Genomic DNA, 17,596 nt, shown 5'->3' on the forward strand with positions numbered 1-17,596 from the left:
TGGCAATACGCTGTTAATTCATGGCTCACACAATTTCCTTCTCAATGTGGAATTATGCTTTCTGTTTTCAGGCCTTTTCAAAAGATCAGATAGTTTTTATTTTTCTTAGCTGAGCATCACAATATACAGGTGGTCGTTGTCCACATCATGAGTTGCTGATTTAAAGCTTTAAAATGCTTACTGGATAACTAAGCGTTTAGAACATAGTAGTATAACTATGTAATACTTACTGAGGGCTTAGTATAATATGGTTAGAATGGGATACCATGCCTTAACACGTATTGCTGAAGAGATTTAATCTATGCCTGTAAGCAGATGACATGCTGACATAAGGAGTGATCACTATGCATTGGTTCTCCATTCTCATGCTCTTCACTTTGCTAAGAATGCATCATGTACGTCTGAAATACTCTAGCTTGCTACCAACTTCACCCAACTTTTACTTTAATACTAAACTTTCCATTCAGCTAGTTGCTCCCTGCTTAGAATGACAACAATCCCACATCCTGCATCATAAACACTATTTTTTTGGAAATTCTAGCCAACTTTTTTTTTTTTTAAATTATCTGCTGTTAAGCTTGCTGATGCCAGTCTAGCATGTGTTTAAAATAAAAAATTTTTTTTTAAAAACCAGACATTCTTCATTGTCCTCAGGGTTTTGGTTTCTTTTTTTATATGAGAATGAGCAATACAATGCCTGTTTGATTAACCTGGGGATGGCCCATGATAAAGCTTTGTTGTAGCCTGATGCATGTGCTTACTGTCAGATCAGGTGGAGGCAAGGTTGTTGTCACTTGATGCATGCTCCATCTCAGCTTGGTATGGGAATGAGTTTCAAAGAGCACAAGGTCATCCCTTCCCAGGTGTTCTATTGTGCCCTCCTTGTATTTAAGGGCCCACCATGATTGAATAGGGGACCTAAAAATGTTTGAGGTGATTGAAAATTTTGGATGTGACAGTTGAGCCTCACAAACATATATGCATTTTCCAACATGCAACTGAAGCTCCTGACAGTTCTATAGCAAAGTCATGTCTTGTTCTGACTGTATGACCTTAGCAAACACTCAAAGTTGTTTGGTAAGGTTATCCAGGCACTCCTTTTTAAATATACTCCACCAACAAAATGAGGTGCGCATAAATCAGCACAATTCTCCACTCACATGGGTAACTTACTGCAAGTGTAAGAACTAGATGAAAAAATAACAGTCTTGAAGTACTGAGACGGCTCCCTCAGACCAGGTTCTCACCTGTTTCAGAACCGGTTTGGCACGTTTTAGAAGTGGTCTGTATGCTGGGATTAGAATAAAAGAGATGTGGTCAGAGTAGCTGAGGTGGGGCGGGGTGAGGTGATGTGCAGCAGCTGTGGTGCACAGCAGTGCAGTAGCTGAGGTGGGTGCAGCCTTGTAAGCACCGAAAAATTTGGCGCAAACAAGGTCTAAAGTGTTTGTACCATGGGTTACAAAATCAACATGCTGCTAGAATTTTGGCAGCACTGATCTCAGATTCGCGTGGTTCAAGTCTCCAACGACAATGAAAAATAAGTCGGGGTGAGCAGTCTGAAGGTTAATGATCTTCTAGGGTTCACTTAAAGCTTCCTAGAATTAGCACCAAGCAGAATGTACACCACGAAAAGGAGCATGGTGGTAAAATCTCTGGGAAGGTAGTATGGCCTGCATTTCAGTCAAACTCAATCAGCGACAAACAGTAGCTTGAAACCACAATGGCATTCCTGCACCATTCGCTGTTTATGTAAACACACACCATAGCCGCAAGTCTTACAAGACAGTGCTGCTATACTGTTGGTGTGATGTGCGGTTTGCCAGGCTAGCGTTCGGAATGCTGTCGTTGAACAATGTTTCTTCTTTGCCAATTCCAATCTGGCATATTCCAATCTTGTGGTATGGCCTCTATGTTTCTGCTGTCAAAGTCTTCAAATAGTGAATTGAGAAACCTTTACCCCTGCCATGTGGAGGTTGTTGGTGATGTCACGGACTGTTGTTTTTGGGTTTTTCTTCACAGCACTCACAATGTTAGTCATCAACTGCTGTTGTTTTCCTTGGCCAACCTGTTTGATGTCTCGTTATTAGCACACCAGTGATTTCTTTCTTTTTCAGCACATTCCAAATTGTTTTATTGGCTATGCCCAATGTTTGTGCTTTTTCCTCTTTTCACAGCTTCAACACCTTTTCTCCCACAGACAGCTCTCTAGTCTTCATGTTGGTTTATCCTTTTTTTTCCACAACAAATGCAGTCTTTACAGGCAAAACACAAGGCTCAAACCAAAATCAGACATTCAAAGCTATTAATTCTTTCAATAATTAATCTAACAGTGCACACCTGACCAACAAGAAACACCAATCAGTCACATTTTCTAATATTTTGATCACTTGAAAATTGGGTGGGTTTAAAAAAAAGGTGTCATGTGCCAAGTTGTTTAACACGTCTGGATATAAAGATCAGGAATTTAAAGCTGTAATTTTTATTGTCTCAGTCGTCTTAAATGCAAATGTCTTCAGTGTTTAGCAAAAACCAAAGAATGGACCTTGCTGTTCCAATACTTTTGGAGGGGAATGAGAGTGCATGTCTAGTCCATAGGTACTGTGTAAAGGATAGTTGTATCAAACATATGATATTAACACTGAATACTTAGCTTGATGGCAGTTCTATTTTAAAACCAGAAATATTTATTATACGCCTTTGTATTGTTTCTTAAGGGTGATAAAGGCACTCCTGGTATTCCTGGTCTAGATGGAAGAGAAGGACATCCTGTAAGTATATTCTAAAATATTAACTCCTATGCCAAAATAATTTTTGAACAGTGATCAATTTATTATATATATATATATAATAAATTGATCACTGTAGTTAGTTAGTTTAGTTAATATTTTAGTTAATATTTTATATATGTGTATATACACATATATATACACACACACACACACACACACATATATATAAAATAATCAGAACCTAATATAGTATTCTATTATGTCCTGATTTACTAAAGATCTGTGTGGGTAAAGACAGCCATATCGTGTCAAACATTCACATCGCTTAATCGCGCTCAGTATGAAAGGACCTTAAAAATTTTATATCCATTGTGATGTCTAGCAAATTGTTTAACTTTGCACCTGCAGTGTGATTTACCATGGTTCAAAGTCATTTAGAGAATAACAGTTGTGTGTATACTCTGACGTTTTTCATATGAGCACAATTAGTAGAATTCCACTAGACTCCATAGCACTCTGTAGAACTGAATTTATACCCATGTGAGCAGGGCCAGCACATGATCTGTAGGGCCCTAGATTTTGAAAATGGATCACCTATACTGCTGCAAAACTGGGTTATTAATGGAGCTGGTAGTCCACTAAAGAGACACCAACAATGCAATAGCGTCTAAAACATGATTACAACAGCACAATGACTAGCAGTCACTGTTAATAGCCCAGTATACCCCACCAACAAAACACCTACAGTTCATTATGGAGGCTTTGTGACAATCTCACCAAGCCTCCAGCATTTTTCTTTTTCTGCCCCGGAGGGATAATGTTTTGAAGCCCTAGCATTATTGGCCAAAACACCCAAAACAATGTCACCAACTAATACCCTTCTCATGTCATACATGATTGCCAACTGGGTTAAGTAGAAGAAGAAAGCTTCATCATATTTTATTAGACTATTGCTGTTTACCTCAATGTATATTTGGTGAATATGAACATTACATTTATGGAAAACAAATTAAATAAATATATCTAACTGGCTAAACAAAAAATAATGCCTCAAGAGGGCACTTTGTGACATTTCACCCTAGGCAATTGTTATATGGCCTATTGAACAAGCCAGCTATGCTTGTGAGCATGCCCTGCACTGAGAAAACCACAAAAGAAAATTCTGCAGTGTCGTTGGCTTCATCTGCACTAAGTATATTATGCTCACTGTAATGGTGAGCAGCGCCGATTTTCCCCCTCAGCTTTTTCTCAGAATATTCCACATTCTCTGCTAAATAGCTGGCTAGCAGAGCTGGTGGTTAATGCACTGCTAGTGTAAAAGTGAAAACGTCATCGACAGACCATATTGTATTTATCAAGTTCTCTATGAACAGTGTCTGAGGAATAAATAAAACAATAAGATAAGGGTAGAATGACTAAAACAAAAATGAACACAATAATACAGAAGCTGGACACCTTTAGGATAAAGCCAGAATGTATAAGCGAATATTTTCTATGAACCCATACATTGGTCAACCAATATTACCACTCACTGTTAACTGCAGAGTCTGGTATTTTTAGCTAGATTTCCTCTACCTTGCAGCTCTTTTGTTTTGGAGTGATTATATGCTCCACACACTTGTGTGTTTTTCTACACTTGGATTACAACCACACTGTACAGAGTGAGTAGTCACCGATATCATGCAGGGATGCAAACTCATGAGGGGTGAAAAAGGTGACAAAGAAGTGAGACACCACCCTGAAACATTGAAAGCACCAAGCATTAACTAAAATGCTTTGTCTCCCATTTAACATTCATGCATAAATTCATTAATACAACTAACCCTCTCCATCTCATTTTCTTCCAAAGTATTGTTCAGCCACAGTCCCATGATTCCATGTTGATTTCCTAATCCATGCAGAGCAAATCCAGACCAAACATCTGCTTCAGCTCATCATGGAAAATTTTAGAGTTATTTCAACATGGCTTTATTGGATACACTAAATTATTAAGTGTTTGTTTACTTTCCTCTAAAATTCCACTCAACACTGGATTTATTGTTTCTCCCAGTTAATTCCCCTCAGGATACTATTAGCATAGTACTACCACAAATTAATATTTCTTAATAAAATAAATAACTATAATAAAATACAAATATAGTAAAGTTAATATAAAATTAATTTTTGAATGCAATTAAATGTGGCTTTTTACTTTAGAAAGGATTTTATTCCAAACAGTTTCTTCAAATAAAAACACATCACCTTTGTTCACCAATCACCACAAATGCTTTAAGATTTTAGAAAAAGTACACCCACAGTACATCAGCACGGCCAAAAGAAATAAGATATTTAGTTTTCCAGAGATAAAGCTCCAAATGGCTGTCAAAAACAGCTAAGCTTACTCTATATGACCAGGGGCGGACTTACCATTAGGCAAAGGTAAGCAATTGCCTTGGGCCCCAGGCTACCAAGGGCCCCCAAAACGCTGCATAAACCTGTGGTTAAGAAAGTTTTATTTTACTTTTCGCTAATTAATTATGTTTTTCTAAAACTTCATATGCTAAAATGCCATCAGAATACTTAATTTATGAGTGTATCAGTTCACTCCTGATTACTGCTATTAATGCTAAATAACATATGCTGAAAATTTTTATATCAATGTTAAAACACTGAAATGAGAGCCCATTCCTACATTTTTCCTAGGGCCCCCAAGTCACTAAATCCACCACTGTATGTGACAAATTTAACATCTTTAGCAGTATCTCAACCCATAAAACAAAGGCAAACCATGGAAGACTAAGATACCGATCTGTATGCTAGAACTGGTACCAACAGCATGTTAAATCGCATTAATTATCATTTGCAGTTAATTTTGTAGAATAAAGGTCATAACAGAACATGAAAAGCTGAAGTCAGCTCTCCTCTCCTAAATGTCCATATGAAGACTTAAGGATAAAAAGGTTCTAAGGCAACAGCATAATGTTATACACTCATAATAATTCATCGCCGATTTAAAAAATGCTGAAGTCATTTTGTACAATTTCAGGACTGTTTAATGCTTTAAACAGAAACCATGCAGATATGTTCCTAGATAAAAATAGCTGACATGAGCATAGTGGAACCTAATCAATCATCATGGAACATTCATTAAATTTCTTTTTTTGTTTGTACCGACATAAAAAAAAAAAACCTCCATATTTCACGATTATTGGTGACAGTTTTGTGAAGGAAATGTTTCCAACAGATATCAGGCACATACATGCATCACAGTTCAAAGAGGAAGCATGGAGTGCTTGGGAATACTTCAAAATGCTAAAACACCTTACTGTACGCGAGCCAAGATCAGATTTCAACTTTCATGGTATAACATTATTTAAAAAGATGTGTCAAAGTATTTTCTATTGATTTTACATATACATGGTGTACTGTTCTGATCAGGTATTATAGCCTTTAACAAATAAGTGCTTGCAATACAACACATTTAGTTACCCAATATGTTTCATAGTACTACTTGATCTAATAGTAAGATGTAAAGAAGTCTCAAGATAAATCAAACATCTTCGAGTGACCCAACATTTATTTAGGTGTCATGCTCTTCATTTTGTAATTTGCGTCAACGTTGTTCATTTTACATCTTCTTTCAATATTAATAAAACTGCTGATCCTTCAAGGGTGTGCAAACACAAACCGGTGTTTAGTCTTCAAAACTCTTCAGATATTTTAAATGTTTTATCTCGATACCAACTACAGCAGCAGCACATGTTTCAGGAGCAAACTATTTGATTAGTTTTCTTGCTACACATTCCCTAGGGCTTTTGACTACTAATCTCTGGTGGAGCTTCTTCCTGTTTTATGGTGGTATTAGTATTAAAACAACATCCTGTTAAACCTATTACTCTTTCTGGCTGGCAAAGCTGCAGGAGCACATTTCATGTGATTAATCTACACAGCCAGAGGAAAAGTTCCTTCCAGAACCGTGCATGTTTGTGGCATTAGTGGGAAAGGAAACCCCTACACACTGTCCTAATGTACAATACGATCTGCTCACAATGTAAATCTCCTAAATACATTGAAATGGTAGTATTTGTCCTTTTAATATTGCATGCTATTGGTACCATAAATTTCATGTGTTATTGCAATTTGAATTATGATTAAGAAACCTGGCATATGCACCATTATGCTAATAGTCAAACCATAGCTTAAAGATCCTGTATATGTTTTCAGGGACTGCCAGGAATGCCTGGAGGTGAAGGCCCAAGCGGATTAAAGGTCAGTTTATCAGTATCAGTGGCTTATGTTTGAAACACTATTTATTGACTGCGTAAATAAAATAAATAATCTTATGTAACTATATTGATAAGCCACTCTCACACTGGAGCTGTACTAAATTAAACCAGATGCATCATGTATGCGTGTCCAATCCACATCACACACATTCCATCTGTTCCACTGGCACAACATTGCTCAACATTTACAGAGTAAACTAACAAGCTGATATGGAGCAAACAGCTTGTGTCATGGACAGAATGTGCAATCATCTATGATGACCAAACAGATATTCTCCTGACAGGAGCAGACTGTAGAAGTCAGCACTAATGTTGCACCATGGACATCTTAAATGGTTCATTAAGGCAAGTTATGATGTTTGCCTGGCTTTCTAGATAGTGCTCAATAAGAACCTTCACTTGGAATATGTTAGGAAATCTTACCTTTTCTCTGAGCAGGGCTGTGGCCTTCCTGTTGCCTTGATGGATTTCCTGGACAATTTGTAGTACTCCATGCTCAAGAGCAGTGGGGACCTGGAATTAGAACACGGTTGTCAGAAACAGTAAGGCCACTATAGATATTTTTGTGGTGTGAATTTGTCTGAATGCATTGTACCTTCTTTGATGGTGTGCCATTTGTTGTTCTGGATATGAGCATAGACTTGCAGGATGTCGTCTGAGAATATCTCCATCATTAATTTTTTAGTTCACATTTGTTTCTGTTGAGTCAGGCCATTGTCTTTCAGCCATTGGAACAGCTTTGTTATATGCATCTTGGGACATCACTGACAATGATATAATTGAAATTATTCACTCAGAGTATGCTTTCTTGCATTTGGGAAATTTAGGAGCACTTTGGCAGCAGAACAGATGCTAAAATTTTGATGTTTCTGGGTGTAACAAGTTGGTGGCAATATGCTGTGAGGTCTAGCTTGGAGAAAACCGTTGCCTCAGTGAGCTCATATATGACGATGTTGGGGGTTTATAACGTTCACACAGAATGGCTGCATTCGGCTTGGAAAATGTTGACAACTTTGTGAGGACCTTATGGGTGGTGTAACAACAGTGCAGACTCATATCTGACGGAAAATTGGTCTTGCAGAACAGGTTACTGTGGGTATGTGCCACTGTTGATGGCAAACACAAACATCATTGCTGCTGAATCCGTTTGAGCTGATATTGTGCGAGTCGCAGATAGCTGATGAACTTTCTTTTGTCGACTGTGCTGTTTGCTGAGAGAAGAGTCCTTGCCAGGAATCTGCTGTGCAGGCGTCTTCTTGCATGAGTGACAGACTTTGGCACAGCGCTTCAGATTTCCAGCAGCTTTACACTGTCTGCCTTTTGCTGGGCAATTGGCTTGATTGAATTTTCCTCGTGTCTGCATTGTGTGTTTGGTGTCCATGTGTTCATATGGGTGTTATTGGACTATTAGTTAGTAGTTCTTGGCTGCATTTAAGTGCACGATTTTAAGTGCATACTAGCTGTATCTTGTTTGATGCCATCAAAGCGTGTGTTTAGAGGTTGACCAATAGTGGATTTTACCAATATCCAAGTTGGGAAGTACCTGCCGATAGTTGATTAATCAAGCAACAGGTTTTAAAATTGAAAGTAAAATATTGCTAAACTTTATTACAAAAACAAACTTTGCTGACTGTACCATGAAAATGGACTGTACTTTTTAAATGAAATAAATATATAAATTATATTAACTATTAATAAAAGACATCCATCCAAACTGAACCAAAAAGTAACACTCCAAACAACAAATAAAAAATATAGAGACATGGATTGAACAAGCATCATATACAAAATAGATGAACAGAGCAATTCAATAACAGGAAGACAAACTTTCCAAATCATGCTTTTACCTTACAGTGCACTTTATAGTGTTTACCCCATCTTAAACTTTTCCATGTTTTTTCCACACTGTAATGGACTTAATTGGGAAACTTAATTGGGAAATGGGCTTAAGGATTACATGTAAATATATTTAGCTTGCTAGTGAAAAAATTACATCATGTTTTGTGAGCAGCCAAATTTATGGCTCCCAGTTAAATGCTCTATTTCCGCCTACCTCTTTTTTCTAATCTTCAATTCAATTAATTAACACTGATTCTAAAATAATTTTATGGGCTGGATTATTACATTTATCAGGCTGGTCCTGGCCCATGGCAGTATGTTTGACACCCCTGCTCTACAGGTAGATCTGGTAGTAGATGCAGTCAGAGTGCTGCAACCACTATGATGTAAAAATATTAGCATTTACCAAAGAGACCATAAAGATAAGGATGTTACACAAGACAGTATTACAGTTAAGACACGTAAACACCAGCTCAGTCATGAAATAATCCAATTAATCAATCAGGTGACAGCAGAGCAATGCATGAAATCATACAGGGAGAATGCCACTGGAACTGAGAGGAAGGCTATGATAACTCATAACCACTCTTTACAAGCATGGTGAGCAGAAAAGCAACTCAGGTCACAACACGTCAAACCTTGCAGAGGATGAGACACAACAGCAGATGACCATTTCTTGTTTCACTCCTATCAGCCAAGAACAGGAATCTAAGACTACAGCAGGCAAAGTCTCACCAAAATTGGACAACTGAAGATTAGGAAAAAAAAAAGAAAACGAAATCTTGATTTCTGTTGCGCCATCCAGACTGCAAGATGTGAATTTGGCATCACCATCACGAATCCATGAGCCCAGACAGCATTATGTCAACAATTCAAGCTGGTGGTGGTGTAATGGTGTGGGGAATGTTTACTTGACACACATTGGACCTTTTAATACCAATCAAGTTTTAGTTTGAATGCCACAGTCTGAGTACTGTTGCTGACCATGAGCATCCCTTTATGGCCACAATTCACCAATTTTATAATGGCTACTTTCATCACGAGGACACTCCAAGTCACAAAGGATCTCAAACTAGTTTCATAAACATGACAATGAGTCTAATGTACTCCAATGGCCTACCTAGTCACCAGATCTGAATCAACAGAGTACCTTTGGGATGTGGTCAAACAAGAGACTGGTAGAATGCACAGCTCATAAATATGCAGCAGTTATGTGTTGCAATCATGTCAACAACAACAAAAAAGATAAACTGTACACACCAAGATGCACCGAAATTTCAGCCACTGAAATTTTTGGCCAAAAATGGCATTTTCGGTTTTTGGCCGAAAGAGAAAAAAAGGACGAAAATATGAGCCACAGTCCTCAAATTTCACTTTCTATCTAGCTGACGGTTATCACGGCATTACCCAGCAAAGGGCAATCATGTCAACTATTTGGAAATACTCAAAAGTTTCTGATAAGTACATCAAATTTGCAATCCGCAGTGTTTGTTCCGTAGAAGTTTCAAGATGGGGTACGGTGCCGAAGCACTTTTCCACAACAGGTTCGATACACCCCCTGAAAACATGTTTGCCTGAAAACAATCATTTTAAAATGATTAAATATGCTACACAAACTTTGCATTTGCAAGATGCTAGCCTACAGCTGCCAAGTTCATTACTTGACTGCTGTTTTGCATAATAGTTAACGTTACATTACTTGGATAAAAAAAAATTAAATTTGATTGTTACAGAACTGAATGAGGAATAATATATTTAATATTGTTTTTATTTTGGTGTGTTAATTTAAAAATGTGATAATTTTATTGGTTTGTAGTTTTTCAATTCAGATTCATTAAATACATGAAATGAATTAAAAATTCTAATAACACAATTATACAAAAAAAAATTTTTTTTTTTATTCATTTTGGTTTTTGGTCATGTGCATCCTGAATTTTCGGTTTTGGCCCATAATTTTCCTTTCAGTGCATCCCATGCCATGGTTAAAGTCATTGAGATCATGCCATGGTCAAAGTCATTGCTACAAAATTGGCTGAAATTTAGTGATTTAGTGAGTACATGGCCAGTGATTAACCATAAGAATTTAAATACTATAGGTATTGTTATTTTATAGGTTTAATAATCAAATTAATTTCAATATTTTATTGTTTAGGGTGAGACAGGATTACCAGGACCAAAGGGAGCAAAAGGCACACCAGGGGACAATGTAAGTGAATATACCCATAGCTTCATGGACTTTCAGGAATTATGTTAAACTAGTAAAATATTTCAATTCTAGTAAACGGCTGACCAACAATGAGCTTTGCTTGGGGGGGAAAAATGCCAACCGAGAGTGTCTTTTCACAGGGCGAGATGGGTTTGCCTGGAATACGTGGTCCATCTGGATTACCTGGACCCAAGGTCATAATGCATGTTTTCAACCTCATATTATACACTGCTTACATCAATAGTAGGAATTAGGTGCACTGTTATAATGGTTGCTAAATCATAAAATAATTCAATATTAAAAGGTATTTAGTCAGTGTAGGCTGTACTCTTTTCTAATTTCAAGAGTCTACACTTACATACCAATACTTTCTATCATACATACTCACTTTATGGGGTGAAAAGGATGAACTAAACTGCAGAAAAGAGAATTTAGGGACTCGAACTAGTCCTGATTAGAAAACATTTCTACACTGCAGTAACCTGTAAACATTCAACAACTTTTAGTTTTCTATTACCCACTGTTTATTCATATAATTCTACTCTCTCATTTCATCATTAGGGCAGTAAAGGAGACAATGGTGTGCCGGGTCAATCAGGGCTACCTGGTCAACAGGTAAAATATTATGTAATACGTTAATATTTTCATAGCTTTAAAAGCTGTTTTAACAAGTAGTATAAGAAATTTTTTAAGTTTTCGATATATAACTAAATGTTTTGGTTTTTGTTAAAGGGTCAATCTGGAGAAGCAGGGAACCCAGGTCAACCAGGACAGCCTGGAATGCCTGGTATAAAGGGATCTAAGGTATGGACAACACAGGAAAATGACTGGTCTATCAAATGTCATAAAAATTTCAAATATTCTTTTGAATATAATATCCAATATTTATAATGCTGTGAAAAAGTATCTGTTTTGTTTTTGTGTACCATCATGTGAAAAAATGTGCGAAAAAAAAAGTACATCCCCATGGAAATTGTTGTGTGGTGCTTTTTACATATTTGGACAAGCAAACATTTGATCTGCTGTGAAACAGTGCCTATTAATAACACCATCACTATCCAATGACACAAAATGTCAGTTTTTTGTAGTAATTTTCACAATTAAATGAACAAAGAAACAGATCAGTCAGCAGGAAAAAGTAAGTGAACTAGGCTTGCTGCGATAGTCTGCACTCCTGGTGTTACACAGTGTTCGGCTGCACACCGATTACATAACTTGCCCACTCTCGTGTTGCTATTTTATAGTAATAAAAATCATTTAGTTCAGTTAGAGAATGGACGCTACAATTAAAAACTGAACACGTCTGCTCAATTCACCATGAGTCAGAGTCACAGCACAGATCAGATTTCATTGATCACATAATGAGAGTGAGGCGAGCTGACCGAAAAGAAGATTTGGTTTCAAAAGTTCTATGTTTAATATAAGCGGGTGTGTCATTGTACTGTTTTGTTGTTGTGGTGGTTTTTCCATTAAGAATAATAATCAAACAATTGCTGCCCCTGAATTGCCGATAATTTGAAAGCGAAAGTAAAATGCACATGGCCGCACAATTTAAAAGCAAGGGGGGGGAGTGGGGAATGAGTACTCTGAAGGTGTGATAAATGCACTTTAGGGTACCCCTACATTTATCATGCCTTCAAAACATAACATTAGTATCAGGTGTTCAAGATTGGGTGCCAGTGATTACAACCTGCATAGGGAATGCAGGTGGAATCTGTCTTGTCTTATACCCCTCTAGTATATAGCCCTCTCATATTATATCATAGTGTCTGGTGCTCCCTTTGCTATTGAAATGTGGTGTCATCATGCCAAGATCTAAAGAGTTCTGTAAGGCCTTCAGAAAAAATGTTGTCACTCTGTCTAGGAGTCTGAAAAGGGATTTAAAAAGATCTCCAAATTATCATTCCGTTGTAAGGAAAATAATCTACAAATCACAGATTTCAAACGTCTGCCAATTTCTCCAGGACTGGCTGTCCAAGCAAATTCAGCCCAAGAGTACACCAGATGCAAAAAGAAGTCTCCAAGAACCCCTAATTTCCATCACAGGACCTGCTAGTAAGTCTTGCAACTGTTTGTAGAAGCATGCATTTTGACACCATCAGAAAGAGATTGCACAAATTTGACCTGCATGGGAGGTGTGCCAGGAAAAAGCCTTTGCAAGACTACAGTTTGCCAGTGAGCACATAGGCAAAGACCAGGCCTTTTGGAATAATGTGCTCTGGACAGACGATTCAAAGATAGACTTGTTTGGCCCCAGTAACAACAGACATGTTTGGCACAGACCAAAGACAGCTTTTCAGGAGAAGAACCTCATACCAACTGTGAAGCACGGTGTTGGAAATGTTAGGGTTTGGGGTTGCTTCGCTGCCTCAGGGACTGGACAGCTTGCATTCATTGATTTAACTATGAATTCTGCATCACATCAAAGAATGCTTGAAGATAATGTGAGACCATCTGTCCAAAAGTTGAAGTCGAATTGAATGTGGACATTTCAACTGGATAATGAGCCCAAGCACATTAGCAAACCTATCAACATCTTGCAACTGAAAGAATATTGCATAGACACATGGTCAAAAATTCTAGCAAGCCTGGTTGTCAATTATGCAAAACGTCTACAAGAAGTTATTTCTGCTAAAGGGGGCAATACTAGCTTCTGAGGCCAAGAGTGTATTAACTTTTTCCACAGAAGAATATCACATCTATTGATATTTTTGTTCAATAAATGATTGAAAAAGCTCATTTTCCTTGTGCATTTGTTCAAGTATATTAACTTCATTAATAGGCATTGTTTCAAAGATGATCAAATGTTTGCTTGTACTAATATGTCAAAAAAGCCAACAATTTCCATGGGGTGTACTTACTTCACATGACTGTATACCTTATACTAAATTATTTCAGAAATTAAAACAAAACCTAAGATTAAAACAAAGGCAACCGGAGTAAACACGAAATATAGTTTTTAAATGATAATGTTATATATTGAAGCAACAAAAGTTATCCAATACCAATATCCAATACCAACTGGGCCCGTGTGAAAATGTATTTGCCTCCATGGTTACTGATTCCCCAAATCTACGAAATTGCATTCATAATGTGGTTCGGCTGGACTAGACGCAACCAGGCCTAAATACTGCCAGCCATGTTCACTCAAATCAACACTTAAAAAGAACTTTTGACAGCATGAAGTTGGTTAAAAGTTCTTACACAATAACACACTATGCCAAAGTTGAAAGACATTCCAAAAGTGATGAGGACGAAGGTGACTGAAATACATTATTCTGGGAAGGGTTACAAAGCTTTTTCAAAGGCTTTGGGATGCCAAAGAACCACAATGAGAGCCATTATCTCCAAAAGGAAACACTTGGCACAATAGTGGCCGACCATCCAAAATTCATCCAAGAGCACGGCAACTACTCATCCAGGAAGTCACAAAAGAGCAAGGAAAACATCAACAGGAGCTACAGGCCTCTCTAGCATCAATAAGATTGAAAAAAAAACCTGCCAGACCTTTACTTCTACCCTAACTTCTACACTACTCACTGAGGAGTCCCCTTCTCCATCACTGGCACATTTGTCTAACACTGCTAGACTGGTGCCTCCATCTCTCAGGGTACAAGGAAAGCATGAATCAAGACTCGTCTCTGTTCTGGCACGTAGGTGGTGAAATGAACATCTGCCAAATGCCATAAATGTAAATAAAGGTCAGTGTTCATGACCCCACTATCAGAAAGACACTGGGGTAAAAATGGCATCCATGGAAGAGTGATGAGGTGAAAACCATGGCTAACCCAGAAGAACATTAAGGCCCATCTGAATTTTCCCAAAGCACACCTTGATGATCCTCAAACCTTTTGGGAGAATGTTCTGTGGCTTGATGAGTCGAAAGTTGAACTGTTTGGAAGTTGTGGGGTGGGGATGCTTTGCTGCTTCAGGGCCTGGACAACTGGCAATAATTGAGGGAAACATGAATTCTGCTCTCTACCAGAAAATCCTAAAGAACTATGTCCGGTCTTCAGTCATAAGTTGAAACTCAAGCGCAGCTGAATTATGCAGCAAGACAATGATCCAAAGTATAGGAGTAAGTCCACCTCTGAATGGCTCAGGCAGTTCATGCTCGAAAACCCTCCAGTGTGGCTGACCTAAAGCAGTTCTGCAAAGAAGAGTGGGCCAAATTCCACCACAGCACTGTGAAAGACTGATCTCCAGTTATCGGAAGCATTTGGTTGCAGTAATTGCCGTTAAATGTGGCACAATTAGATATTAAATTTTAGGGGGCAATTAGTTTTTCACGAGTGATAGGTGTTGGATAACTTTTTTTGCTTCAATAAAAAATAATTATAATAAAAACTGTTAGTGTGTTTACTCAGGTTGCCTTTGTTTTAAGTTGTATTTCGTTTGAAGATCTAAAACTATTTAGTATGAGATTTACACAAAAACAGAAGAAATCAATAATCTATTTCACAGCAATGTAACTATTCTATCCAATGTTCTAAATCAGTTTCATTTTAATCAGGGATGCCTTGATAACCATTTTTCCCCAGTACATTTCTTCGGTACTCAATGGTACTGATACTGAAATGAGTAACCTACTTAGTATTAAACATCACGGAACATGTCATTTCACTCTGTTAATGGTCTGCTGCTATCATTGAACTCCTCGTGCTGAGTTTTATGTTTACGACGTTATGGCTTTTAAACAATATCTTTAATAGTAAGCAAGCGGTGGCTGACCTGAGCTGTGAATTGTACCTTGACTCACAATTAAAGTGAGGGGGAAGGAGGCATGTGTGTCTCAGGGCCTGTTTACACCTGCTCACTTCATGTGGTTTCTCTGATCAGACAGCTGATCTGTTTAAACGGTTCCATTTACACTTGGCCACATAATGTGTATCAGCTAAACAGATATGAATCCAATCTTCTATTCCTGCGCAAAATGCAAATACACATTTCCGCTGAACTGAAATGGAAGCCACCGTTATTTTGCTCTATTTGGGTTTGGGAATGCAGTCGAAAAAGAAAACGAAAATGTTTGCTACAACACTTACGCAACAAAAGGCAGGACTTATTATGTGCAGCACTTTCGCTGTCAACAGTACTAAACTTTAAAACCCAGTGAGATACCTGGACGAAAGCTTGGAGTCAACACCGGAGGGAAAATAAAGCCTAGTGCTGGCTTCTTTTACGGAACAAGACTGACTATCCAGTTTCCGAATGGGGCGCCAGAGCTTCCTTTATCTTTGCCTGCAACGCAATTTAATGAGGAGGCACACTCATCTCAGTCAGGCTATACCGGTCAAACAGTTGGTTTTTGCTTTTGGCGCGGCTAAAGTGAGTGACGTACTTCCATTTGGGAGGAGAAAAGCGCTGACGTAGCCTACGTGGTTTCAACAACCAGACGCATTTAGACTTGGCCAGTTTCGTCTGGAATACAGCGTCCCAGACCACCTCCTGACGTGGTTTAAGCATTCGGATTTAAATCCGTCTCGAATGCGTTCTTCGGAAGGCATTTACACCTGATCTTTTCACAATCGGATAGGTGTCTGATCAGAGAAAAACGCATGAAGTGACCAGATGTAAACAGGGCCTCGGTGCTCACAGAATTGAAGTGCACTGGCATGCCACAGCTATTCTGCACACTCATCACTACTTAATGCTTTTCTGTTAAAAAGATCATAGTTAAAAACACCAGTTTATTCAGGCCGCACGGATCACAGACGAAGATGCTGTAGTAGCTCCTCTTGATATTTTCCCAGAGCACAATTTGCAGTCTGTTTTGTTTTAATTTGCCATCTTTATTCATGAAGTAGATCCAGATCGCTGTCATTTCACGTCAACTGTTTATTAGTGTGACAACATAAACTTACGACAGTATTTCACGGTATCTGAGCATTTTTAAGAGTAAATGGTATAATATCATAATGGTAGAGTTTCAGTCAGATACAGTGCTCATTTGGCATACTTACTTTTTTAATTTAAATGCACCGATACCATGTATTGCTTTGTGATATAAGCCTTTGAATGTCTAATTTCTCACAGAATATTTGGATAGTAACCTCAGATATACACATAAATATAAAAGACTTTAAGTGGAGAAGCTCATAAAAAATTCATCGCTTTTACAAAATCATGAGCAAACTATCGAGTTACATGCCCTGACACAATTTTAGTATTTTGTTTTTTCTTAAAAAAAGGTGTTAAACCTGCTTTCTTTTTTTTCCTTCTTCTTAATTTTTTTTTTTTTTTTACCAGAAGATGGTAAGCTCGGCTGTGGGAAAACATGTGAACTTGTTTTAAAAGAACATTTTTAAAGCAAAAACATTTTAAAAATACATGAACTTTTTTTTTAAAACTTACCCCTTTTTTCGGCTAGTCACCAATTTATTAGCACAAATGTTAGCATTTTAACTAACAGCTAAAACCTTAACACCAAATTCCATGGTGACTCCATAAAGCCGTGTAGGTAAACAAACTTAAGTAAGTAATAATTGTGGTTAGAATTATTAGGTACAAACGTGTAGAACAGTCACTTTATTAGGTACACCTACTCGTTTGTCATG

At 37.7% G+C, this 17,596-nt stretch overlaps 1 protein-coding gene across 3 annotated transcripts in view; it reads left to right on the forward strand.

Annotated features, from left to right (window-relative positions):
• The window catches only part of col21a1 (collagen, type XXI, alpha 1), a 54,613-nt gene that overhangs the window by 23,237 nt on the left and 13,780 nt on the right, over positions 1 to 17,596 (forward strand). For all 3 annotated transcript variants that reach the window (XM_053620549.1, XM_053620548.1, XM_053620547.1), the window contains 6 exons: positions 2,715 to 2,768; positions 6,933 to 6,977; positions 10,986 to 11,039; positions 11,180 to 11,233; positions 11,601 to 11,654; positions 11,772 to 11,843. In XM_053620549.1, the coding sequence (XP_053476524.1) occupies positions 2,715 to 2,768; positions 6,933 to 6,977; positions 10,986 to 11,039; positions 11,180 to 11,233; positions 11,601 to 11,654; positions 11,772 to 11,843 (333 nt within the window). The remainder of the gene's footprint in view (positions 1 to 2,714; positions 2,769 to 6,932; positions 6,978 to 10,985; positions 11,040 to 11,179; positions 11,234 to 11,600; positions 11,655 to 11,771; positions 11,844 to 17,596) is intronic.

Source organism: Ictalurus furcatus, chromosome 3 (assembly GCF_023375685.1).
Source record: "Ictalurus furcatus strain D&B chromosome 3, Billie_1.0, whole genome shotgun sequence".
NCBI classification, from domain to species: domain Eukaryota; kingdom Metazoa; phylum Chordata; class Actinopteri; order Siluriformes; family Ictaluridae; genus Ictalurus; species Ictalurus furcatus.